Source organism: Trachypithecus francoisi, unplaced genomic scaffold (assembly GCF_009764315.1).
Source record: "Trachypithecus francoisi isolate TF-2019V2 unplaced genomic scaffold, Tfra_2.0 Lachesis_group14, whole genome shotgun sequence".
Lineage (NCBI taxonomy): Eukaryota > Metazoa > Chordata > Mammalia > Primates > Cercopithecidae > Trachypithecus > Trachypithecus francoisi.
Window position 1 is genome coordinate 7,787,292 of NW_022681459.1, and position 27,688 is coordinate 7,814,979.

At 35.4% G+C, this 27,688-nt stretch overlaps 1 protein-coding gene across 3 annotated transcripts in view; it reads left to right on the forward strand.

The window, feature by feature from the left end:
- The window catches only part of NCAM2 (neural cell adhesion molecule 2), a 572,054-nt gene that overhangs the window by 279,978 nt on the left and 264,388 nt on the right, over nt 1-27,688 (forward strand). For all 3 annotated transcript variants that reach the window (XM_033232201.1, XM_033232202.1, XM_033232203.1), the window contains exons 2-3: nt 23,010-23,084; nt 26,826-27,032. In XM_033232201.1, the coding sequence (XP_033088092.1) occupies nt 23,010-23,084; nt 26,826-27,032 (282 nt within the window). The remainder of the gene's footprint in view (nt 1-23,009; nt 23,085-26,825; nt 27,033-27,688) is intronic.

Sequence of the window (27,688 nt, forward strand, 5' to 3'; positions counted from 1 at the left end):
TCTGAAAATCAAGTCAGTAAATTTTCATTTTATTTAGTTTCATTTGTCTTATTTATATTTTTGTCTCAACTTAGTATCAAATGCTGCACTTAGCACATTTAGAGTATTATTCCTTTGATTTCTCAGACAGAATGTATAACATAAATGCTACTCATCTGCCACTTGGCAAGTGAAGAATCTGAAACTGAAAAATCATGAAATTTGACTGAAGTTACACAGCTATTAAGTCGAAATGTCAGCCTATCTACTCAGGTTTGATGTTGAAACCTGAGCTTTTAATCACTCATAACCCTGACTCAGAAATCTAGATCAATTGCCTGTAATAGAAGATGTTCTTTATAGCTTGAATTTTAATCTGCTAGTTAAGTCGTGTTTGTGGTTGATCAGAAAATGGCATGTTGATAACTTGATACACTTTTCTCCTCAAGTTTCTTCTTCTTCCTTCTTCTGGAGCATTATTTAGAAAAAAGGTGAACTTTAATGTCTAGACCATAGCAAGTCATCTGGACCATAGTCTTCTTACCATGCTAATGGCTGAAGTTGACCCTATGATACTATGCAGCTCATTTCACCTTTTCCTTTGCCCATTCTAGTTGTAAAGAGCTATAATGGAACAGGATACCTCTAAAGCAGGAAAAAATATGCATGAAGTGTGTGTAGGGGTGTTAGAATAAGAAGAGCACCTCAGTGATAGGGTTATAGGCCCTCCATTTTTGGCAAGGTTGTTTTTGGCACAACAGTTGTGAAGATAGGCAGATGTTACATATGTTATTTCTAACAATATGTAGCCACTGGGTGTTTGTGCATGTGTGTGTGTGTGTGTGTGTGTGTATGTGTACCCATACAGCATATATGTGTGTGTTTGTATATATGTATGTGTGTGTTTTGTGTATATGTGTGTGTGTGTATATATATAGTGTTTATATAAAATACTGAAAGTTATCAATAATGTTTTGCATCGAAACAGGTTTGGGTGCCAACTGGTATCTTGGATAGAGTACACACCAAGCTATCAGAATAATATGAACAGTTTGGGAAGGGCACAGGTTAAATGTCGGGATCTCATGGTTTTTTGAAGGCTGGGATCGCAGTAGCCCTTTATGTCTCATAGGACTGTCTGTGGTCTTAGCACTGAATCAGTTACCCTTGAGTACACTGGAGTACACTGGGACAGGCCTTAGCTCACAAGTAGCTTACAGACATCCCTGTGAGGTGTGTTCTATTTATTGAAGAGACTGAGATGTGAATGTGCCTCTCATGTTGCACTTTGTTAAAGTCTTTGCCTCCCAGGATCTAAGGCTAGCCGTTCAGTAAAGCAGGGCTTCACCTTCTGTGAAATCTCAAAGCTGTCTCTGCTCACTTCTGCCTCTCTGGCACCAGGGCCAGGAGGGAGTAATCCATTGCTGTCATTATACTGTATCCTTCAGCTGATAGTGTTTCTGCTTCTGTGATGGGAGCCTTTTGGAAGTGTTTGATTGTAAAAATCTTTCAAACTGTTCTGAAGAATGCTGTGTGTTTTCTTAACTTCATAGCACTAACCACTTCCTAACGTATAATCTACTTCTCATCTTTCTTTGTGTCCCAGCTACTAGAATGTAAATTTCACAGTGGTACAGTTTTCCATCTTTTGTCTTGACAAAGGTGACCAAACTGCCTAGAATGGTTGACTGGCATGAGTAGGTTTCTCTAAATATTTGTTAAGTAAACACAGTCCAACTTAGTTGGCATAGACTGAGATGTGCCTTATCAACTCTAGGCTGTGATGATTAGGTTTAAGAGTCTCAGGGTGCCGGAGTCCCTTGGAAATTGGCTCTTTCCTCAGAATACAGCTTCATTCTGTCCTTGGTGAAGCTTGACTGTGACCTCAACATAATCTCCAATTATGACCAACAACATAGAGAATTATGGTAGTAACTGCCTCCTTAGTGTAAGTCCATGGCCCTGCCTAGGCCCATGTTTAAAGCCAAATTTCAATAATGTAGTGCATAGTGGGTTAGGCAGATTAGAATGGAGACATAAAAAATAATATTTCTGGCTGGGTGGGGTGGCTCACACCTGTAATCCCAGCCCTTTGGGAGGCCGAGGTGGGTGGATCACCTGAGGTCAGGAGTTTGAGACCAGCTTGGCCAACATGGCAAAACCTCATCTCTACTAAAAATAACAAAAATTAGCTGGGCGTGGTGGTAGGTGCCTGTAAGCCCAGCGACTAGGGAGGCTAAGGCAGGAGAATCACTTGAACCTGGGAGGCGGAAGTTGCAGTGAGCTAAGATCACTCCATTGCACTCCAGCCTGGGCAACAAGAGCAAAAAACTCTGTCTCAAATAATAATAATAATAATAATAGTAGTAGTATTTCTAATTACTAGGCTACTATAGACACTACTGGGGACCAGACTACTCCTGTTCATTGCCTGTAGACATTTATTATTTTAGCTGGATGGTATAAGGTTTGATGATGGGCTATTCATAACTTCTTGCAAATGCAGTGAACTATATTACACACCATTAATTGTTGAAGTCTTCCACACTCGGATTCTATGAAAGTCCCCCTTATTTGTTGATGACATAAAGCTCCACCTCTACAATCATATGCCTTTTTTAAGCAGTGTTGTGGATCCAAATACTGAGATCAGAGACTCACATAAGTTCAATTCAAATAACCCTTTACAATGTATTTTACATATATTATAGTTTGTAACTATAAACATTCAACTACCGTTCTGTTAATGGACTTCTAAGAGAAGACAAGTCATTTCTGTGTGTTGGAACCTCCTGTGATCATCATCCAGAGGAAGTTTCATATACGCTGGAAGTCCAGTTTCATAAAACACTACCTAAAAAGTAATGACCTCAAGTGAAGTGTACTCAGTAACTCTAGAATAAGAATGGTCTTCTGATCTTTGCAAAGATTGCAGAGGCATCTCTGATGAGATAATTAAGTTCCTCTCTTTATTTTCTGAATTGAACCTGCAGCAATTCATCTTTTTAATCAAGCTGCTAAAGTACAACGGATCTCTGCAGTGATTCAGGATGTCCAGTTCTAAGAAGCATTGTTCTGGGCTTTCAAAATGTAGGAGGAGATCTTTGTAATATTTCAGTCTTTTTGATAAACAAGTCATAAAGAAGAAACCAGTTGTCTGAGATTGCCATAAACTGTAAACTCTTTGACAGTAAAATAAAGAGATGGATTGAATTGGAATACAACCAAATGTACCTGGAGGTTCTGAACAAAGGCTTGTCACTGAAGTAATCATAGAATTGACAGCCAGGCACTCCTTTCCATCAGTTAAGTAAAGAATGAAGTATACTGTTTACATGATTTTATCCCCCATTCTAAATGGAAGAGAAAAGCTTCAGGAACCCTTGATGGCAGAAAAAATGTCCTATAGAGTCTTCTTGGTAATAATTAGAGCACGTGACTTTATAATCTGAGAAGTAAGAACCCAAACAATTTAACAATGTCTTCAAATATTTTGCTAGATTAGACAGTACAAAAAATAAAAATCAAGAATATGGAAACTGTGATGTACAAGAAAGACCATTCAATGTTGATTCTTTCTCTCTCTCTCTCTCTCTCTCTCCTCTTTTGAGACAGAGTCTCACTCTGCAATGGTGTGGTCTCAGCTCACTGCAACCTCCACCTCCCAGGTTCAAGCAATTCTCCTGCCTAAACCTCCTGAGTAGCTGGGGTTCCAGGCACCCACCATTATGCCCGGCTACTTTTTGTATTTTTAGTAGAGACAGGGTTTCACCACATTGGCCAGGCTGGTCTCAAACTCCTGACCTCATGATCTGCCCTCCTCAGGCTCCCGAAGTGCTGAGATTACAGGCATGAGCCACCGCACCCGGCCCACGTGTTGATTGTTATGTGATTGGTCCATTCACACACATATGGTGAAGAGGTGAGATCCACATATGCAGGCTTGCAGTTATTGGGGGAACCTTAGATAAATGCATCGTATCCTTGTTCTTGGTTGTTATTTCTATTTAGTTTCCTAATGCCTTGAACTTGTGAGTAAGGGGACTGATTGATGAAGTTTAAAAGCACAAGTTCAGGACAGATTCGCACACATTTAATTATCTTGAAAAACAACTTGGGTAGAAAAAGTGAAACTTACCTGTGAGTCACAGAATATGTGTTTTTTTGCTATGAATTTTCTACTTTAAAGTATAGGTATTTAATATGCACTAGTAATACTTTCTTCACATCTGCTAAAGTTCTAGGGTAAGTAATAAAATATTGAGGGGATTTTCAAGATGACTGACTAGGAACATCAGATGCCAGTTCTGCTCAGAGCAAAGATCAAAGTTACTGATGAATGGACATTTTCCTAATGGAAAACTAAGGGAGAGAGCCAGGAATTGTCAGAGTGCCCATGGGAACTAGCTGGGGTGAAAAAAACAAAAGCAGAGAGAGTCTGGTAGAGACTGACTCCTGAGGTAATCACAGCCCCACAGAAAGGGCAAGTGGGAGAGCTTCTCTGCTTCATCCACCCCTGCAACAACCTGCTGACTGCCAATCTTCTGGGGAGACCCTCCATCCTCAAGACCTAAGGAAACAGTCAGTGGCAATATAGGAACTTGTTAGGGTTAGAGAACCAGGTGGCTGGCTTACAGCTGAGACTGCTCTCTCCTGAAACATGAACTGGGATGGCAGGCGCCATACTGGTCGTGCACGCATGGTGGACCACTGCCCTCCCCAGGGAACCTACACCCGTGAGTCACTGCACCCTCAATTTTCCCACAAACATACCCACATGACTCTCTCTGACTTTGGCAAGCACAGTGGACTGGTAGGTGCCTGGGGAGCTGTAGGATCCCTGGACATATACACCTAGGTTTGGGCTGCCACTAAAGGAGAGAAAAGTACAGCTCCATAAAGCTCCTCTTGGAACAAAGGAAACACAGACAGGGCACCAGTTGCGGAATGGGGAGGCACTGATGGCCACGAACAGATATGGAGGGAGGGTCATCACTGTCCCTTGCCCCATTCATTGCTGAAGATGAAGCAGTCGCTCTCCCTGCAAAGGTCATCATATTTGCACCTGGAGAAAGTGCTCTTCACACTTTTTGTGGTGGCTCCACTGCCCCTGAAAATGAGGATGTGCAGCTTGGACTTACAAAATGAGTGGGGCCCAACTTCCCCTCCCAACAGTGTGGCAGCATCCCAGCAACAGAGGACAGACAAGCCATAGAATTGTCTGCTGTGGACTGAGAAGAAGAGTCTCTATGCTGAGCCCATTTTGGTGGTAGCCATCAGAGGGGCATATTCATGGTCCACAGCCCCACTGTGGCCAGGAACCAAAGCACAAAAACCATATGAACTGAAGGTCATAAGTCCTGCAGTAGCAGCATGTTAGGGAAGAGGATTGCAATCTTGCCTACTCAGGATGAGGAGCTGGTGCACCCCACTACCCCTTCTCTGAGTTCTCAGTACACTCCAATACAATCTCCCTTAAACCCCACCCCTAATCAGGGTGGATGCCTCCAAACTTAATCAGCTTACCAGAGGATGAGCTGGTTCTTACTCTTAAATGCCACCTACTGAACTGGAGCCCAGAATTCACCATCAAATAAAAAACCTGCTACTAGAATGGCTTAGCGCTAGTTCATGTGATAGGATTACTGAGATCACTGCACCCTCAGCCCAGCAGTACAGAATTTGTTGGGTCAAATGTTCAATGGAGTGCTACAACAACAGCCATCTGAGAAAGCCACTGCACAGAAGCTGTCCACAACCAAAACACTCATTACAGAGCCTTGGGCCCCTGAAAACACCCAGAAATGAATCCAAACAACCATACACAGCCTAAATCACAGTCACACCCTCATGGAAAAAATAATTGTTTAAAAGTTACATCCAAATAAAAATAAAAAGTAACACACACACACATATGCAAATAATTCAGGATGTGAAAGACAAGATAGCTGTGTTAAAAAAAGTAACATCTGAAATTTAAATTTCACTAAAGAAATTTCAAAATAAAAGTGGAATTATGAGCAATAGAATAGACCAGGCAGAAGAAACAATTTTAGAGACTGAAGGCCAGTTTTTCAAATGAACCCAGTCAGACAAAAATAAAGGAAAATAGAATTAAAAAGAACAAATCCTTCAAGAGATGTAGGATTATGTAAAACAACCAAACCCATGACTTATTGGCATTCCTGAGATAGAAGAAAAAGTGAGCAGCTTGGAAAACATAATTGAGGGAATAATAATTCCAAAAAAAAAAAAAATCCTAATCTTCCTAGAGAGATAGATATCCAGATACAAGAAATTCAGACAACCACCTGCAAGATACAGTACAAGACAATCATAACCAAGGTAAATAGCCATCAGACTATCCAAAGTCAACACAAAATTAAAAAATCTTAAGGCAGCTAAAAAAAAAGGTACAAATTACCTGTGAAGGAAATCTCGTTAGAGTAACAGCAGACTTTTCAGCAGAAATTTCAAAGGCTGGAAGAGACTAGGGAGTTATTTTTAGCCTTCTTGAAAAAAAAAAAAAAATGGCAGCCAAGAATTTTATTTCCTGCCAAACTAAGGTTTATAAATAAAGGAGAAATAAAGTCTTTCCCAGACAAGCAAAGAGTAAGGAAATTTGTCACCACCAGACCACCACTACAAGAAATGCTCAAAGGAGTCCTAAACATTGAACTGAAAGTACAGTACTTCCTATAATAAAAGCATATGTAAGTACAAAGTTCACAGATCCTGTAAATCCATTACATGACTGAGACCACAAAGTAAGTAGCTAACAGTACAAAACCTCACATACCAATATTAACCTTGAACTGAAATAGTCTGATTTTTATACTTAAAAGACATAGATTCGCAAATTGGATTTAAAAAAAATACTCAGCCACCATCTGTTGCCTTCAAGAGACCCATCTCATGCGTATTGATACCCACAGTCTCAAAAGATTGAAGTTATGTCACACAAATGGGAGAAAATATTTGCAAGCGATGCCTCTGACAAAGGATTGATACCCAGAATCTATAGGGAACTTAAAGAAATCAACAAGAAATAAACAAATAACCCTGTTAAAAACTGGGCAAAGGAAATGAACAGGTACCTCTTAAAAGAAGACATACAAGTGGCCAACAAAGATATGAATAAATGCTAAACATCAGTAATCATCAGATAAATGCAAATTAAAACCACAATTCAATAACATTTGACACCAGCCAGAATGGCTATTATTAAAAAGTCAAGAAGTAACAGATGTTGGTGAGGCTGAGATGAAAAGGAAATGCTTATACATCATCAATGAGAATGTAAATTAGTTCAACCCCAGTGGAAAACAGTCTGGAGATTTCTCAAAGAGCTAAAAATAGAACTACCATTTGACCTAGCAGTTCCATTACTGAGTACCTACGCAAAGGAAAATAAATCACTTTTTCAAAATGACACCTGCACTTGTATGTTTATAATAGCACTATTCACAATAGAAAAGTTATAGAATCAACCTAAGTGTCAATCAGTAGTGGATTATATAAATGAAATGTATGTGTATGTATATATACACACACACACACATACACACACATATATATAATTTTATTATGATCTTTGGCATAAGTGTGTGTACATATATATACATATATATATATATTCCACCATATATACATATACACACATGTGTGTGTGTATATATATAGTGGAATATATGTATGTGTGTGTGTGTGTATATATAGTGGAATACTAAACAGACATTAAAAATAATGCAATCATGTCCTTCACAATAACATGGAGCTAGAGGCCATTATCCTATGTGAAATAACTCAGAAACAGAAAATCAAATGCCACATATTCTCACTTGTAAGTGGGAGCTGAGCAGTGGATACACATGGATATATAGGTGGACACTGGGGACTTCAAATGCGGAAAAAGGAGAGGGGGAATGTGTTAAATAATGTCCTATTGAGTACTACTCACTATGTTCACCATTTGGATGATGGGCTCAGTAGAGGCCCAAACCTCAGCATTACTCAATTACTCATGTAACAAACCTGTACATGTACACCTGAATCTGTAATAAAAAAATTAAAGTACAAAAGATTGTTTTATTATTAACACAAGCAGCTCTGTTGTATCAGATGTAATGATTGAATGAAAAATATTAATGAATAAATGAGGGTGTTATTTCATAGAACTCACTGATACAGTAATAGTCACCTTTCTTTAGAATCAATTAGAATAAATTCAAATGTTTTTGCTTCCTTTTACCAGATATTTAAAGAAAATGATTTGATTTTAAAAACACTTTCAAAAATATGAGTAAAATAATTAGCTTTCCTTTTCTGAGGATGAGAGTGGGGAGTAGAGTTGCATCTTTTTATTTGGGAAATTTAGACTTAAACATACTGTTTTTTACTCTTTCAACTAATTCAACTACTGTATTCCTAAATTATTTAAGAAACATTATAGATGTCTGCATTGTTCCAGCCTCTGAGAATGACCCTGAGGTTTAATAAATTCAGTAAGACATTGTCTTTTCTCAGCACAAATTGCATTCTAATTAGAGATATTGCCATATAAACAAATAATTATGCCCCAAATGAGCTGTGGAAGCTCATTTGAGAGACAGACATATGCAGTTTGTTGCACAGGTAAACTTATGTCATAGGATTTGTTGTACAGATTATTTCATCACCCATGTATTAAGCCTAGGTACCCATTAGTTATTTTTCCTAATCCTCTCCCTTCTCCCACCAAGGAAGTATCCGATGTGTAAACAGCAAATCACCAGGGGAAGCAGTTTGGAAAGGAGTCATACTTCCATGTGACCAAATTTGAAGCATACGGCATACTTGAATATTCAATTATGTTTCTTATCATACTAGTTAGACATAGATAAAGCACTTTTGATACTATTTCAATTTTTCTTACAATTGGTCAAGAAACTTGGTGGCTCCAAGCATACTTATTACATTATAATAAGCTTTGTTTAGTACACAATGTTCTTCAAATATTTACTAAGGCAATAGACTGTTTTCATTTTGCTTTATAAGAATAAAACTTTAAATTTTGCACTGCATTTCCTATTCCTCACCAGGGTAATAGAGTATTTGAACATTTGAGTATATAATGTCTACAGCTTGTTGTACAACCTTTCCAAGGCTGGTAATCTTAAGCATGTCAATCAACATCATCAAATGCAGGAAAACTAATTTTGCTTAAATAAATTCCACTTAAGTTTGGATTGTGTAAAGATTTTCTCAGTTCATTTGGAGGGAAAAGATTGCAGACACAATTTTGATTGGCAGTCTCCACTCAGTGGTATACGAACACGGAGCAATTGTCTTAAGTGAAACAAACAAAAAATATATATATATACATTTGTCTTTGTGAGCTCCTCTAGATTTAAGAGAAGGAGTTACTATTACAGCATTTAACATTTATTGATTATTTACTATGTGTCAAACACTGATTTAAATTCTTTATACTAATTCTTATAAATATGATGGAGCTAGTATTATATTCAGAGTTTTATGTAAGAAAGTACTAAAGACAGAAGGTTTGTTTCTTATAGTTTATACAGTTAATTGGATACCTCACAGATAGACTCTTGGTTTAATGTCCCTTCCTGAGATATCATCTGTGTATCTGGTGAGGAGGGAGAATGAGCTCATATACAGCTGTGGCTACTGGTGGGACCCTTAGATTCATGCTCATATTCTGCTTATTGGTTCAGCTGCAGTATTTTTGGCTCTTGTGAATTTCTGACTCTTTGAACTGCTTATTTAGAGAAATTTCTGGTGAATATGTGGTTTGCTCGCATGACTCGGTTTGAGTCAAGGGGCTCCCTCATGCTGCCACAGCACCATCTCATTTTTTTTTTTTTAATTGTTATTATACTTTAAGTTCTAGGGTACATGTGCACAACGTGCAGGTTTGTTACCTATATATATATATATATATTATATATATATATATGTGCCATGTTGGTGTGCTGCACCCACTTACTCGTCATTTACATTATATATATCTCCTAATGCTATCCCTCCCCCCTACCCCCTCCCGACAATAGGCCCCGGTGTGTGATGTTCCCCTTCTCCAGTCCAAGTGATCTCATTGTTCAATTCCCACCTATGAGCGAGAACATGCAGTGTTTGGTTTTCTGTTCTTGTGATAGTTTGCTGAGAATGATGGTTTCCAGCTGCATCCATGTCCCTACAAAGGACACGAACTCATCCTTTTTTATGGCTGCGTAGTATTCCATGGTGTATATGTGCCACATTTTCTTAATCCAGTCTGTCACTGATGGACATTTGGGTTGATTCCAAGTCTTTACTATTGTGAATAGTGCTGCAATAAACATACGTGTGCATGTGTCTTTATAGCAGCATGATTTATAATCCTTTGGGTATATACCCAGTAATGGGATGGCTGGGTGAAATGGGAACAGCACCAGCCTTCAGCTCCCAGCGTGAGCAACACAGAAGAGGGGTGATTTCTGCAGTTTCAACTGAGGTACCGGTTTCATCTCACTGGAGGGTGTTGGACAGTTGGTGCTGGTCAGCGGGTGCAGCCCGACCAGTGAGAGCTGAAGCAGGGCAAGGCATGGCCTCACCTGGGAAGTGCAAGGGGGAAGGGAATTCCTTTTCCTAGCCAAGGGAAACTGAGACACACAACACCTGGAAAATCAGGTAACTCCCACCCTAATACTGCGCTTTTCCAAGGGTCTTAGCAATTGGCACACCTGGAGATTATATCCCACACCTGGCCCGGAGGGTTCCATGCCCAGGGAGCCTCCCTCATTGCTAGCACAGCAGTGTGAGATCTAATTATAAGGCAGCAGCGAGGCTGGGGGAGGGGCGCCCGCCATTGCTGAGGCTTAAGTAGGTAAACAAAGCCTCTGGGAAGCTCGAATCGGGTGGAGTCCACTGCAGCTCAAGGAGGCCTGCCTGCCTCTGTAGACACCATCTCAGTTTTTATTGGTGCTGAGGATTTTTCAGAGTTCAGCTCCATGTTCCATCCCACTCGTGGCTGCTGTGCACCTCAAGGTCAGTCACTTATCTCTCACCGACGACTTTCTAACAGCAAGTCTAGTGACTGAAGCTACATTGTGTTGCATGGAGTTTGTTTGGGTTTGGGGACATTGCACCTTCCCACACAACACAGGAGCCAAGAATTACTCAACAGCATGACACTATTTCTCTTTTGGACTTACTGTGCCACAGTGAAATATTTTCTTTGCTTCCTGGCAGTGTTTAACACTGATGCAGGGTCACCATCTTGGGAGTCACCTCGTGCTGTTTTTCTCTCTCTCAAACACATGCGTTCACATTCACACACACACACACACACACACACACACACAGCCACACAAAATTGTGAGCTCCAATTTCTGTATATCAGCCTTTCTCTCAATATGTGGAAAACCTCTCACTGTTATTGTAGCTCAAGCTGGGAAGCCATTGTACACAAGAATATATCTGATATCCCCATAATCCTCTCTTCTGATTCATTCTGCTACATAGGAGAAGGGATGGACTGTTTGTTGCCTCTTCCAATCTGTAAGGAATCCCCCAAGGTTAATTTTTTTCTTCATTCTGAGAAGGTACCAAGTTTGGCCCTTCACTTAAATTCTTTAGTAACATCAACAGAATAGCACCAAGTATTTTGGAGATCGAAAGTTGATTCAGGCTAGGAATTACAGTCTAAGCACAGGTGCACTTAAATCTAACTATGGATCTTTCAGAAACAGATAAACCTGAACCCTGTCCCCACATGTAACCTGAGATTGTTAGACCAGAGATCCTGGAGACACCTTCAGGCTAGAATCATCCAAGATTCTGAGATGCCTGAAATACTTCCACTGAAAAAACATAAGCAAAAGGTTGTTTCTGTATTTAGCCACTCCAATTTATTTGCCGTTTTAAAACTTATTTGTCATTCTTTCCCTGTCTTTATGAATACTTTGGAGTACATTCTTTGTAAACTATGTTTCCTTTGTATAATACTTAATCTTGGTACTAAACATAAATGTCCCTGGCTATAATATAAAGAGCTCCTACAACTGATTGGAGGCCTGAGAAACAGAATTGCTGTTTACTACTTAAAACATTTAAATGGTTGATTTTATGGAAAGTGAGAGTTTTTCAGCCTGGTGAAATATTTTTCCTATGGCTGCATCACAGCAAACTTCATCAGCAGTTGAAACACATCTCCTCAGTGAATCTATGCATGGCTTTTGAATGAACCAAGTAATTAATGAGTAAATTGTTGGATAATTCTTTGATTATAGATGCCGATTTTATTTGAGTAATCACTGTTACCATGTGCTATGGAAAACCTACACATGCCTTGTAATATTCTTTCTAAATTGTTTATGTTAAGGGTATGCCTTTAGAAATATTTTGGAATCTGTAATGTAAAGTTCATGTTACAGTAATTGTATGATTGGCACTAAACAGAAGAAATGAGTATAGTCTCACATTAATGGTAACATCTTTCATAGGTCTCTCATTTTAGTGCTTCTAATTAAAACCATTATTTTCTAATGTGGAAGAGGGTGTTTTCTTTTTTTTCCTACATTATTTTGTAGTAGCATTTGCAGTACTCTGATCAAGGTTTCACGTTTTCTGACAGTGTACATCAAAGTTTACTATTAAGCAATATAAGTGTTGAATATCTAGTAGTATCATATAATTTGTGAAAGAAAGGAAGGCAAAACCTTCTGACTGAACCTTTATGTAGCAGATATGTTTGATTTCTGATTTGTCAGGTTTATAAACGAGGTTTATGCTAACCTTAATCGAAAGAGAGGCTACCTGCATTGGGGAAGACAAAGCACTTATATAGGCGTCTGGAGACTTAGGTATTAGGCACAGTGCAAACACTCCTATAATTTAATTTAGTACTGCATAATATTAGTGGTGATAAAAAAAACTTACAATATGTCCTATGTTGGCTTCATCAGGGCAGCTAAATAACTTACATGTCTAAGTGTTGCCTATTGAAATAAACTTGGATTGGATGTAGAATTTGGGATTAGCTGCCTCTTCAAGATATTTTACTTTTAATTACATATCACTCTCAAAGTAAGTGATGGGTGACCTGTTCCTGGTCTCATAATGTACTCAGGGCCTAACTACCACATAAGCACAGATTGGTTGACTAATCTCTTGGACAACATTCCCCAGCCTGACTGGCATTAAGATATATTTCCTACTTTTATTTACATTAAGTGATACAAGACAAAAAGGAATTACTTTAAAACAAAAATATGAGACAGGTGATCATATTGCTTACTGGTTTTTAAATATTAAAGTGAGATTTTACTTTTACTGATAAACTAATTGCTAGGTATTTCTATGCAATAATGTTTATTTAATTATGTTTGGAATTATGACTTCTATATTTACTTCTTAAATGTATTGCATGCTATTTAATTCATACAGTACATTTTAGGAAAATAATCATTTCTCTCTATTTTCAAAACAGAAGCATATTAAACCAGCATAAGCCTCATTTCATAAACATTTCCTTTTTAGTATGACATATTTCACTTTAATTTTTTGGTGAGCCCAGGTTTCTACATGCTTGACATTTGGGAGATTTTCAAAACTAATTGATTTTTTTTTTTTTTTTCAGTTTTGTGGCTTGATGTCTGATGGGCTTGTAACAATTATGTAATACATTGCCTGACCATCATGGCCTTCCCTAGTTCATCATCTCTGCACTTTTTAAAACAGATATTCTAATCTTCTTTTTTAGTTCTTTCTTTTATTTGAACCTTATTTTCCCTTTGTATTCACATGGCCTCTTCTGGACATCAATTAATTTTTCAGTACTGATTATTTAGATGACTTTTTTGTACATTTTATGTTCACATGTGACGTGTATATTTGAAATGAAAAACACACACATACTACTGAATAAAGCAAGTCTACTGAGAATGATGTAGATTTAAAATTGGTTTTTATTGTATTCAACTTTTAAACCCAACAAAAGTCTAAAAAGAATGTATTTAATTTTTGTTTTATTTTTGCTAAAGTACATATTCATTTATGCACAAATATTTTAGCTTGCATTTTCTTCCAGACCTGTGCTGGGTTTATAGACTAAGATTAATGAGGCAGACATTGTTACCATTTTCTGAGAACGTATCATCCTGTGGAGAGACAAATGTGTGAATAAAATTGCATATGTGTTATGTGCTCCTAGAGAATAGTATAGAAACTAAAAACAAACAGCCTTCTTCAGTTTTAGATTAATTTTAACTTAAATAGCACTAAATTATTTTGTATAGGGTAATATCATGCCTTTAAATTTTCTTTACGTTTTCTGAATATTAAAAATTATGTAACACTTATCAAGCTGTTTCTGTGCAATGTGTTATATGCTGTAAGAAAAAGTATTACAGGATTTTAGAAGACAATGAAAGGCTATTTGGAGCACTATTCAGAAGGCAATGTGGCTGTTTGGAGTACTCATGTATAACTGATAGGAATATTCATAGTTGAGAAAAAGGAAAGAGCTCTAATAAATAAGAAACAAAATGTAAAAGGAGATAGAGTGGGGCCTTTAGCAAAATGTCCTGATAGTTTACTATTTTTTGTTTGTTTTATTTTGATTTTGTTAGAATTAAGTTCTAGTAAGGTCAGGTGATGTCCAGATTGTTAAAAAGCTTAAATGGTAAAGTGTGAAGGAGTTTGGGTTTTATTTATATACAGTGGGAAGTGTATTTGTCCTAGAGATTGTAGACATATTAGACTGCCATAGTCCAACCCAGTGCTGATCACATTTTAATGTGTGCTGAAATCAACTTAAATTATACATTGTGATTATTCTGAAATGGCACTTGAGATTCTGTACTATAAAGAAGCTTCTAATTGAGGTCACTAGTATTGGACTTGTAACCACTTTCTGTGTAGTAATAGTTAGCATCTGTAAGTTAATTACTTAAACATGAGACTCCTTGGCCTTACACCAGATATATTGAACTAGAATTTCCAGGGGTGAGACCAAAACTAAATTTAAAAACTACACACATATACCAGAAAAAAACACGTGCGCGCACGCGCACACACACACACACACACACACACACACAAAGTTCCTCAGATGTTTCTGATAAATTCAATACCTGACCTTACTCAATTTTGCAGAATATTCACTGGACCAACCTAGCAATGGGGAGACTAAAACTAAGCAAGAATGCAAAAGAGAGGCATATTTAAGGGACATTAAGAAAAGAATGAGTTAGATTTTTTGAGTATTTATATTTGAGAAAAGGAGATATAATCTTATACACTTCTTAATTATCTGGCAAATAGGCTCAGTGGATAACCATTACATCGCTGAAGATGAGTAATAAGGAATAAGATAAGAGAGAAAGAGACTGCTCTTGAGTTTTGATATGCCAAATTGGAGAAATATAAATTTTTCAAAGTAATATGATATTTAATGTATTAGCAAATATATTTCCAGACTCCAAAATGATAAGAGGGACATGCATTCACACACACACACACACACACACACACACACACACAATCTGTAATTAAAATATAGAAAAGGTGATTAAGGGATAAGGTGATGGTGGCCCATATAGAAGGACCAAACAAATGGCTGGATTCAAATCTGGTTTCACCGTGTATTGGCTGAGTGGCTAGTAGCAATGACACAATCCTTTGCCTCAGCCTTCTCATCTCTAAAATAGGAGTGAAATAGTATCTACTTGATAGAAATGTTTGAGGAATAAAGTAGTTACTGTGGGTATGCATAGTAAATATCATATGTGTTTGTAGCACAGGAAGATAGATAGAACACCAAGAGAAGAAAACAAAGAAGATATTGCTAAGAAACGAATATTTAAGGGATACATGGTAGAAGAGGTACTATATACTACTATATACTGTACTATATACGATCCTTACTAATATAAGAATAGGAAAGTGAGCAAACTGTAAATATGTAGGTGTCAGGAAACAGGAGGGTTAAAGAACAAAGCAGTTGGCAGGATCTCATTCTTATGTCAAATAAAAATGAAAACTGAAAACTGTTATTGAGTTTGAAAATTATGGTTTATCTTAAGAGCACTAAACTTATTAGTAGAATGGAGAGGACAGAATAAAAAATAAAGAAGAATAGGTACTAGAAAGTTCATTTTTTAAAACAATGTAATGACAGGTAGGATATACTGGATTAATTTGAGAAAGGGTTAGGGAGAGAATTTTTTTATATTATTTGGTTGTTTTGTTTTATTTTCTCTTTGGTTTTAAATTAGTATTTCTTGTTTAGGATGAAAATTATTAAAGAGTGTGCATAGCTTGACAGGAAAAGTGTTATAGAAAAAGAATCACTAAGAAGTTTAGGCCAGCTGCGTTGGCTCATTCCTTTAATCCTAGCACTTTGGGAGGCCAAGGCAGGCAGATCACCTGAGGTTGGGAGTTCGAGACTAACGTGACCAACATGGAGAAACCCCGTCTCTACTAAAAATACAAAATCAGCCGGGCTTTGTGACGCATGGCTGTAATCCCAGCTACTCCGGAGGCTGAAGCAGGAGAATCGCTTGAACCCGGGAAACCGAGGTTGCGGTGAGCTGAGATCGCACCATTGCACTCCAGCCTGGGCAACAAGAGCGAAACTCCATCTCCAAAAAAAAAAAAAAAAAAGTTTAATCAGTTAGCCCTGGAGGGATTCAGATGACCTAGTAACAGGGACATTTACTTTCCTAATTGAAGATGAGAAGGTCAAAGAGGTTTGAGTACAGATATAAAGAGGTATGCAGGTAAAGAGGAACTACAGTAAAATCTTTATTTTCTTGTTACAATTAAAGAAACAATAACAATTTTTAAAAAATATTCATGAGTTCCTAAAATGTTTGACGTTAGAGAATTTCTCTCCTAAGTGATCCAAGATTTCTGAAATTGTTTGAATACTGTAGCAATTTTCAGAATCAAATAATCCACCTAGGCTGTTGTAATACACTGTTATAAAAATCCAATAACAAGGAGAGAATAATTAAATAATGTAAATAATCTTACAGTAGATAACATTTTAAAATATGTTTCAATGAGAAAATTTTATTCATTTGCTATAATCAATAATTTATAAGAACATTTTAAGGAGTAATACTCTGAGAGTTTCTATAATTACTAAATAAATATCTTAGTCTTTTAACTCTGTTAATGTGGAAGCCTAGAAAAATAAAAAAGTGCTTGTTGAAAAATGTTAAAGCTCATTGTCCCAAGATCAATCAGTGTCTTAAGTTATCTCCGCATGTCTCATGAAATTCTAAGTGAACCAAAGTAGGTGTTGTGTCAGACAGTTAGAAGACTGTTTCAGTTGTCAGTTTTTAAATCTCTGTAAGTGATAAACTCATTTTAAATGCCATTGCTAAATGTTGTATCAAATAGCAAAGGGCTCTTGCTACCCTGATGGAACTTAGAAATGCTAATACATTCATTATATTTATATTACTATAAATTTTAAAAATCTCTTTTGACTGTTTGCTCTGGGTGCTTATATTATAAATATTTATTTAATTTCTGTTATGATATTGATTTTCTTTGATATAATGTTACCTATGTTTTATTTTGAGACATAACCTTTATTTAAAAAATAAATTTGGGCCAGGCACAGTAGCTCACGCCTGTAATCCCAGCACTTTGGGAGGCCGAGGGGGGCAGATCATGAGGTCTGGAGATCGACACCATCCTGGCTAACACAGTGAAACCCCGTCCCTACTAAAAATACAAAAGTATTAGCCAGGCGAGGTGGCGGCGCCCATAGTCCCAGCTACTCGGGAGGCTGAGGCAGGAGAATGTCGGGAACCCGGGAGGTGGAGCTTGCAGTGAGCTGAGATCGCCCCACTGCACTCCAGCCTGAGTGACAGAGCAAGATTCTGCCTCAAAAAAAAAAAAAAAGAAGAAAGAAAAAAGAAAAAGAAAAAATAAATAAATTTGTGGCCTTATATTTTTCCCTCCATTAGCTGATTATGAGAAATACCCAAAATTCTGTCTCCCTACCTTTCTCGGAGGTAAACACTCCATAGTGAAATTCTTTGTCGTATCAATAACCGTTTTATTAACAGAGGTAGAAAATCGTAACGTCTCTGACTTTTCTCCTTTATCACTAATGTTTTAACTGATCACAGATGTAACTTACCTTGAATCTTTTGTTACACCTGTTCTCTACCTTTTCATATTCTTTGCCACAAGTCAACTCATATATTTATCACAACATACCCTCGTGTTTTTATCTCCTTTCCTTCAATTTGTCAGTAATTTTACCTCACAACCAATCTTTACTAAATACCAATTTTATCATGAAAGTTTTTATTTATAAGTAATTAATGGACAAAAATTCAAGTCAGTTGTTTCTGATATTCTCCTGAGTATTTTCCAAACTATTTTTCCAATATTTCAACAATATTCTAGATGAGATGAACCTTGTCTATACTGATCTACTTCCTAAATATTCCTTGAACATGTCTGCCTTACCCACTGTGGAATGCCCTTATTCTTTTCTATCCTTTTATAACAATATCTATGGCATTTTTTTTATTTTTTATGTTTTATTTTCCTCTCTAAAGTCTTCTTGATCATAAATTTTATAATGGCCGAAATGGATCCAACCCATCTTATTTTGTTTTTCATAATTTTATGTACCCCATAGTCCTCACAAATTAATCTTAAACTCCTTGATATTAGAAAGTATTTCTTGCTATTTTTGTGTATTATCATATTTAGAAGAGGGATTTGCAAAATACATATAGTTAACAAATACTTATGAGTATGGTACATAATTTTTAATTAACCCAACTCTACTTTTAAGATTGTTATTTCATGCAATTCTTTGGGATTTATTTACAGAGAATATATATTTATCATGCATTTACTTTTGAGTCCTTTGGTTTAAAACTTTTCCTTACCTTAAGTAAGAAATTTGTGATGATATTTATAGATAGCTATCAGATGTTTCATTCTTGACAGTTTTCTCCAAACATAACTTTCTGACATTAGGAAACTATTTAGTTTTCTTCTGACTGCTATAGGTGATAAACTCATCACCTACATTATATTGATGTGTGTCAAAAATCAGCCACTAGGGCAATGATTAAGGCACGACCTCAAATTTTAGTTCTGTAGGTTTTTACTAATATGTCAATGTTTATAGTTCGATTAGAGCAAATTTGGTCTTTGGGAAATATAGTGAAGTGGATAATTATATTTTCTTTATATATTTTAAACATATATAGCAATGAAATATATCATTGTGCCCAGTCACCAAAATGTCCATGAATAATATGTCTTAATTAATATGTGCATTGGTGATTGGTACTGAATGAAAAATTAACCAGATATTTAATATAAATTAACTAATTCCATGGTCAATTTTATTTTATTAAAATGAATTAATGTTATTTTTCATGTACATCGACAAATCAGTATAAACAGTTTTCAGAACTGTATTTGACTTTTAAAGTTTCTATATCTTTCAAGTTCTGTCTTTTTTATAAACCCTTCCTTAGAAAAGCAAATTTACTCCTAAGGTCAGTGGTCGGCATTAAGTAATAATTCGCACACATTTCTTAGATGCTCTGAAATCCTTACATGAAGTCATTCCAAAATTATATGTTGTTAATGCAGTCGGTGTTCTGTACCCAGCACACGATTAGCTCTTGGTAAGTGTCAATTATTCTGCCATTCATTCATGTATTATTAGTTTGGGAGAAATAAAGTTTGATGAATGAGCCCTCAGTTCCAGAAATTTATATTTAAATAAGGTAGAGAACCAAATAGAATGATCAACAAAACATGTTTTATTTGTATAATGGAAATTCCTACTGATCCAAGATATTTATTTGTTGATACCATAGATGGGTCTATCACACACTGTTTTGTAAAGTTCATGACATTTTATGTTTTCTTTGAAGATAGAAAGTAGGAAGCCATGAGGGGTTGTATAAAAAAAGGAGATTCGAACAGACAAAACAGTTTGGGCAAATGGACGGTGGTGGGCAAGTGTGAGTCAGTTGGAGAGGAGAAGAGAGGGAATGAATCCTAGGTGATCATAGCATTGGAAATGAGTAATAGCAAATAAACTTGGAAAAGCAATTGTCCTTCCAATTATAATTCGTATGGTAAGGGACAAATTAAATCCATTTTGAAGATTTTTTAGAGTGAAATTAAACATAGTTTTAGAAATATATGCATGCAGTAGCCTGAGAAATACATTAGAGGGAAAAGAGATTAAAGAGGCAAAAGTGAGAAAAAGATATGCACTGGTAGATGAAATATATTGAATTAAAATTAATGAGTGCATGTATTTAAAAATTTAAAAAATGCATACAAGTAGTTTATATTGGCAATGCTTGGAAACTGATTGATGGTGACTAAAAATGGGATAGTGAACAGTGAGCAAATTTTGATTTTAGAGGAATGTGTTTGGTTTGCATATAGAAAATTCAAAATTAAAGTATGCTAATGTTAACTGCAGGTTGCAGATTGCAAGATTAGATTTTGAGAAAGTACAGTTTTAGGGGATTATATCTTAAAGAAGAAAGTAAAGGGAGGAAAGAAAAGAGAAAACACATAATTATAATTTCCCCCTTTTTTTCAAACTTGTAATATATTTTCTGCTTCCTTCCCTTCTATCCATAAACATTCTCAAGTCTTCTCAATTTATAAAATCTATGCCCTACTGCCCAGAATTCTGGATTCCAGTAACCCTATACATCTTTTCAGATTCAAGCTTCTTATAAGGACAATCTCAAATTTCTTGAGTTCTGCATTTTGCCTCTGTTGACCTCATTCCACTTAAGCTGACTTCAAAAAGAAAATTAGTTACTTATTTAAAGGAAAAGAAATCTGAATTTTCATTGGAATTGGCATTAATGGTTTATCTATAAGAAAAGTAGACAAGTGAAAAAGAGAGTTTAGGTAAGAGTGCCTCTTACCTAAACTCTTACCTAAACTCTCTTTTTCCTTTGCCTACTTTTCTTATTCTTTCTGACTTGAACTTTTCTTTTTCTTTCTGAAACATTAGATATATTTGAACATTTATTGAGCCTCTATAATATCACAACCATTCTCTGAGTATTGGTGAATTATGAATAAAATAGGACCCAGGAAAGTCACGTAGACCCTGCCCAAGTTTCCCAGAGAGGTTTCTGGAAAGGAGGAGGGAATTTAACAATTTAAGATGGAGAGTATGAGGAAACATGTTTTAATGAGCTTAAACAGCATAATTACCAGTTTATTTTTTTCCTCAATAAATATGTTGTTCCTTCCTCCTGTTCTTGATTACACATTGTATTTCTTTAAATACTTTCATCATAGTTGTGTTATATCTTTAGCATAAAAATTATGTTAGTTGAAATTTCATGGGTTTATTTCTCCTATTTGCTGTTTCAACTGACCCCTGCTTACGGGCCTTATTTCACCATGTGTTTTATAATGTCAGAATATACCCCAAGGTTGAAGACAGCCTCATTTATAACATTATTGGCCAATATGGGCCTATGGTATGGTTCTTCTGAATGGTTTTTGTGATTGTTTTTGTCACTTAGCTGTGAGTCCTACATGTGAGACTGCTTTTTAGTTTTTCTCAGGTTGAGGTTTTCCAAAGCACACATGTCTATAATTAAAATCCCGAACATGGGATATGGCAGAACTTCTGGTTTATCCAATGAGAAACATGTTCCCCCTTCCCAGCTTGGGGGAGGCAGATTTCCTTGTAATTTCCCTTCGCCATTGGGTTGATTGATTTTATACCCTCCCTTGATTATAAATCTTATTCCAGTCCAGTGTTGCCTGGTGTTCTTGTTTTGTTTTTGTTTTGTGAGACGGAAGTTCACTCTTGTTGTCCAAGCTGGATTACAGTGGTGCTATCTGGGCTCACCGCAACCTCCACCTTCCAGCTTCAAGCTCCTGCCTCAGGCTCTGGAGTAGCTGGGATTACAGGGCCTTGCCACCACACCCAGCTAATTTTTGTATTTTTAGTAGAGACGGAGTTTTACCATGTTTGCCAGGCTGGTCTCGAACTCCTGACCTTGTGATCTGCCCTCCTCGGCCTCCCAAAGTGCTGGGATTACAGTCGTGGTTGTTATCTGGCGTGCTGTCGCAGCTTGTTGTTCTGGGAATACTTGGATCCTGTCTGTGTGTAGTCTGTGTTCACTGAAATAGCATTTTGGTTACTATGATCAATAAATTCCCAGTGCAGGTGTGTACTCTAGTTTCAGATCTTCCTTTATTTACCTCTTGCAGCTTTGTCACTTTGCCAAAAGCTCAACTACATGCATTTGAACGCATGGAAGGTGAGACGGAGTTTAGAAAATAGTCATGCTCTCTTTTCTACCATATTGTTAGAAATACGTCAATTCATATTAAAATAACACTTTGTTTATCTTCTAAAATTCCAGATATTCAAGTATTTTATTTCAAATTTCACAAAAAAAGATTATTTAAAGTATCAGGCATCTCCTCTCTTTTATTGTCCTGGATCCTTCACTTCCCTTATTGATCTTGTGAAAATCAGTGCTTCTTCATCTTACTCTGTGCAGTGCTTTCTTTCCTTTGTATACCTGCGTTCACAGACATTTTTTTAGTAGGTGTCTACGTGTAGTTAATTTACATATGTGTGTGTGTGTGTGTCTGTAGTTGTTATAATGATAGTATAGGATTTATGCAACTGTTGGGCAAACACTTATCTTTGGCTATTGCCCAATGTGCTTTCACATATAAGACCTAATCTCTGAATAAGGAATAGATTGTCTGAGTGTGAATTGTTCATTTACCCTGACTAACCGAATTTTAAACTATCATCTTGACTAAATACTGTATTTAGTCTGATTGTTAAATGCATAATAAAGTAACATGTATAATGATAGATCATGTTTTACAAAACTTGCATTTTTCTTTATAGGTTATAAAAAATTGGGGGGAAATAATCAGCATTTGGACCACGTGGTTTACACATCATGCATTAAAATCTTACTACAAATCTTGTTTAAAAATCACCATTAATTGTTTCTCAATTTTTTTTTCAGCTCTTCTTCAAGTGACAATTTCACTTAGCAAAGTAGAGCTTAGTGTGGGAGAATCTAAATTCTTCACATGTACAGGTATGTATTTCTACAAATATCTTCAGATAACTTGATTTCTGTTAAAATATTAATAAAATACATTAACTAAATTTAACTAGTTAAAAACTCAATTCTCTAACAGTAACATCTTACTTTTTTTGTTGTTGTTGTTTTTGTTGTTTTTGAGACGGAGTCTTGCTCTGTCTCCCAGACTGGAGGGCAGTGGTGTCATCTCAGCTCACTGCAACCTCCCTCTCCTGGGTTCAAGTCATTCTCCTGCCTCAGCCTCCTGAGTAGCTGGGACTATAGGGGCACACCACCATGCCTGGCTAATTTTTGTATTTTTGTATTTTTTTAGTAGAGACGGGGTTTCACCATGTTGGCCAGGCTGATCTCAAACTCCTGACCTCAAGTGATCTGCCTGCCTTGGCCTCCCTAAGTGCTGGGATTACCTTCTCCTGCCTCAGCCTCCTGAGTAGCTGGGACTACAGGTGCGCACCACCACGCCTGGCTAATTTTTGTATTTTTGTATTTTTTTAGTAGAAACAGGGTTTCACTATGTTGGCCAGGCTGGTCTCAAACTCCTGACCTCAAGTGATCTGCCCTCCTTGGCATCCCTAAGTGCTGGGATTACAGGTGTGAGCCAGTGTACCTGGCCATCATTGGGTTTATAATGATTGGAAAAGTGCTAATAACCATAAATTGCATATTAAATGATACGAATTTTATTTTTGTTAATTTAATTTGTTAATTTAGACTGCTAATCTTGATCATTTTGAAAATAACTTATGCATGCATTATATCTGATAATAACTTAAATCAATTTTATAATTTATTTATTAAATATCAATTTAAATATTATTTCTGTCTAAACAGTAATATTAGGATGAATATAGAGATTATAACTTAACCATTTTTGTAAATATGCAATGAATAAATTTGGTATGGCACACTGCACTATAGTTATACTTGAATGAAAATATTAGGCCAAAAATTTATTCTAATATTCATTGAAGAGATAGATAGTTATTTAGTCAGGAAAGCTTTGGTCAGATTTTTATGACAATGGAAAGAATCATATGTCATCATGCCTATAGCATATTTTATGGGCCTCATTCAGTATAGTAATATATATATGGTGTTCTTTCAAAAGACATTTAAATATTTCAGCATCAAAGTTTAATTAAACGTATTATAGAACTGACAAATAAATACATTATTTGTTTAGATTCAATATATTCATTTTTACAAATACAAGTCTTCATATCCAAACTATGATATACCTAAAGAATTTTTTAAACCTTAGTGCTAAAATTAGTTATGAGGCTACTTTAGAATTGTTTCTAATCTTGATTACACTACATCTACTTAAAACTGGATTAAAATAGACACTAGAAACATAAAATGCATTATAAATGTTGTCTTGAGGATGACATGATTTATTTAAGCCAAGATTCAAATTTATAAATATAGATATAGTTATAACATTTTATAAATCATATTTAGAGTATATATGTATAAAATATCACATTTTATAGAAACATTAATAGAGCCCATGATTCTTTATACATTTTCCTTCTTAAAGGTGTGAATTGATAGTTATGTTAATACAAGTATTTGTTTATTGACAAATGAAAAAATCAGAGAGTATGGAAGAGATTGATTCAGCATCACATATGATGTCAGCAGAAATTTGACACAAGCTTATAGGTCACTGTTTCTAAATCCCATCCATATTTTATTAATATCTTCATAAATTATGACACACTGAATTCTATCACATAAAGATGTAATAATAAAATAGTTTAAAAATCAATTTTGAAAATACAATGAAACTGTTGTACTTTTATGTATTTGTATATTACTATGAAATATGTTGCGTAGACTAACTGCCTGTATGTATTGCATAGCTCAAATTAAGACATGCTTTAAAAGTGAATTAAGGCCATTCATTGGTGATGAGTTTTGCTTTTAATAAGAATGTAAACTAAGTAAGCATTTATTTTCTTTTATATAAAAATGTATCACCTAGAGCTTTTCTATAGTATTGGAAATAGTCTTATTTATGTTAAATATAGTAGTAAAACAAGACTCTAAAAATAAAAATATTGGAAAACCATGCAAACCACTATGCTTGTATGTATTTTTCTGCTACAATGCTGACAACCTAGATACGCCTCCAAAATTTCCAGACGCCTTAAAAATATACGGAATCTAAAACTCAATTAAAATAAACATCTTAAATTTAAACTAGAAGGATGTTATACCTTCAAAGAGCTAAAGAAGTGTCATACAGAAAATTGTTGTAACTACATTTTAAGAAAATAAAAAGTTTAATGCTATTTATAAATAATCTGTACGATAATCCAGCCTTATCAAAATGGAAAATTTTGATAGAAATTATTATTTGTTAGAGATACTTGAAAGAAAACAATTTTAACAGCTTTATGAAAAGCCACAATAAACTGTCAATGAAACTGAAATTTATATTATATTAAGAATGAGAAGGTCCAAAATATTTATCAGAATATCCTGTTTAACTTGCTATATAAAGTATTATTTTGTATTATTCAAATGTAAAGAAGTGCATATTTAAATTATTTTTTGTAACTTCTCCGTAGATGGAGGAATTAAATAAAACACATCCCTCCCCTTCAAATGCATTACTGTGTAACAACTGTGGTTTTATGATTTGTTTAGAAAAAACTGAAGATAACGTAACTAAGATCTATTTAAGATTCACTAAACTTTCTTTCATACTTTTACTCAAGCATGTCTAATTTCTTATAGAAAGGAGGATAATTTGTTTCTAAAACTATTTCTTAGGAAAAATGAGAAGGGATAATTTTCTTCAAAGAGGTCCTGCAGATGTTAGTTGACTTTATACATTTCCCCACCGATACTTTTGAGTTAATAGTGTATGCTGCTTCCATAAATGCTATCTGAAGTAATTAGGTGAAATACATCCTTTTGGTGACTAAAAGCAGATACAGAAATCTTCAGCTTTTACGAAAGGATAATAACCTAGATTCTGAATTGGAAAACTTAAATAAATGTTTACCCTGTAATGATTTGGTTATAATTACTTAGCAGTGAAAGTATCATTTCGATGCATTGTAATTATCATACGATTAAGTAGTTAACAGTTTTAGATTAAAATAATGAAACTACTTTTTTCTCTTGGGAAAAGAGATTAAGACATTATTCTAAAAATGGTCATTGGCCTTATCTATTCAAGTTTAGCAACTAGGGAAATTCATTTCAAATTTAGTATTATCAAAGGCCAGAGTTCGTTTTGTGAAAGATTTACATTTTTTTAAGCTCGGCATTATCAGAGTTTTAAGTGCTATCTCCTGACCCTAGCAAAGACAATTGAGCAAATGAAATCGTATTAATAATTGTGGTTCTGTTCACATATTATCTTTAAGTGGGTTTTATGCCTGGGTTGGTGGTCAAGGAAGTTTAAGAACTTAAATGTAATAATCCATTGATTACTAAGGGAAAATTTCAACAATCATGGCTTAAATACTACACAAGAAGTTTGCTGTGGAATTTTAGGTATTGCTTACTCAAGCGTGAATCCTCCATGTTGGTTAAACAAAGATGAACATTTGCACTAACATTTGCATTTACTTTCAGTTTTGTAAGCTTGTCAGATTTCCAGTCTCTTACATAATTTTTTTCTAAATTGTTAATGTTATTACATAATAGTAAATGCCAATGCTCAAGCAAATATTTGCAACATATTTTCAAACCTTTGTTTTCCATGGCTCTTTGCAGCGATTGGTGAACCTGAAAGTATAGATTGGTATAATCCTCAAGGAGAGAAGATAATTTCAACACAGAGGATAGTAGTGCAAAAGGAAGGTGTTAGGTCACGGTTAACCATCTACAATGCAAATATAGAAGATGCAGGGATATATCGTTGTCAAGCAACAGATGCCAAAGGACAGACACAAGAAGCTACAGTAGTTTTGGAAATTTACCGTAAGTCATGTGTTTTTATGTTTTAGTTTATTAAATTTCAGTTGCTTATAAATAATTGAAACAAAATAAAATGTTTGATAATAAAACTTAACACTTATTAAGAACTACATGCTTTAAAAATAAATATCATTTATTTATGCTTTACCAGACTGTATCTTAGAATACAATAGATAACAGATAATAAGTGGTTATAAACATATATATGGCATCAATTATATTAATAATGTTAGTAAAAATCTTTTCATTTTCTCAAGCCATTAAGAATTTACTGGGTATATAGAGAATAGTGGTTTATTTAGTGGTATGATATTTATTCAGTGTTTTTTTTTTTCACTGTAAAATAGAAGGTCATGATTAGAATAAATGAAAATATGTGACAGCCCTGACCATTGTAGAATGAGAATCTGGGGAAGGGTGAGTGAACAGGAGTAGTCAGAAAGTTGAAACTAATCTAGTAGCCAATAATATTAAGCCAGGATTCTTTATCACTAAGTGTTTGTATGAGCAAAGTTTTCCACATTTGCACTTCTTTTTATGTACTGGAATAGATTTCTTCCTATGTGCCTTTCTCCTTCTCATATTTAGGAATCATTAACCTGTTTAGGAACATTGAAATCTGTTGACTCCTGTATTTTAAAGCAAGATATTCCAATTAC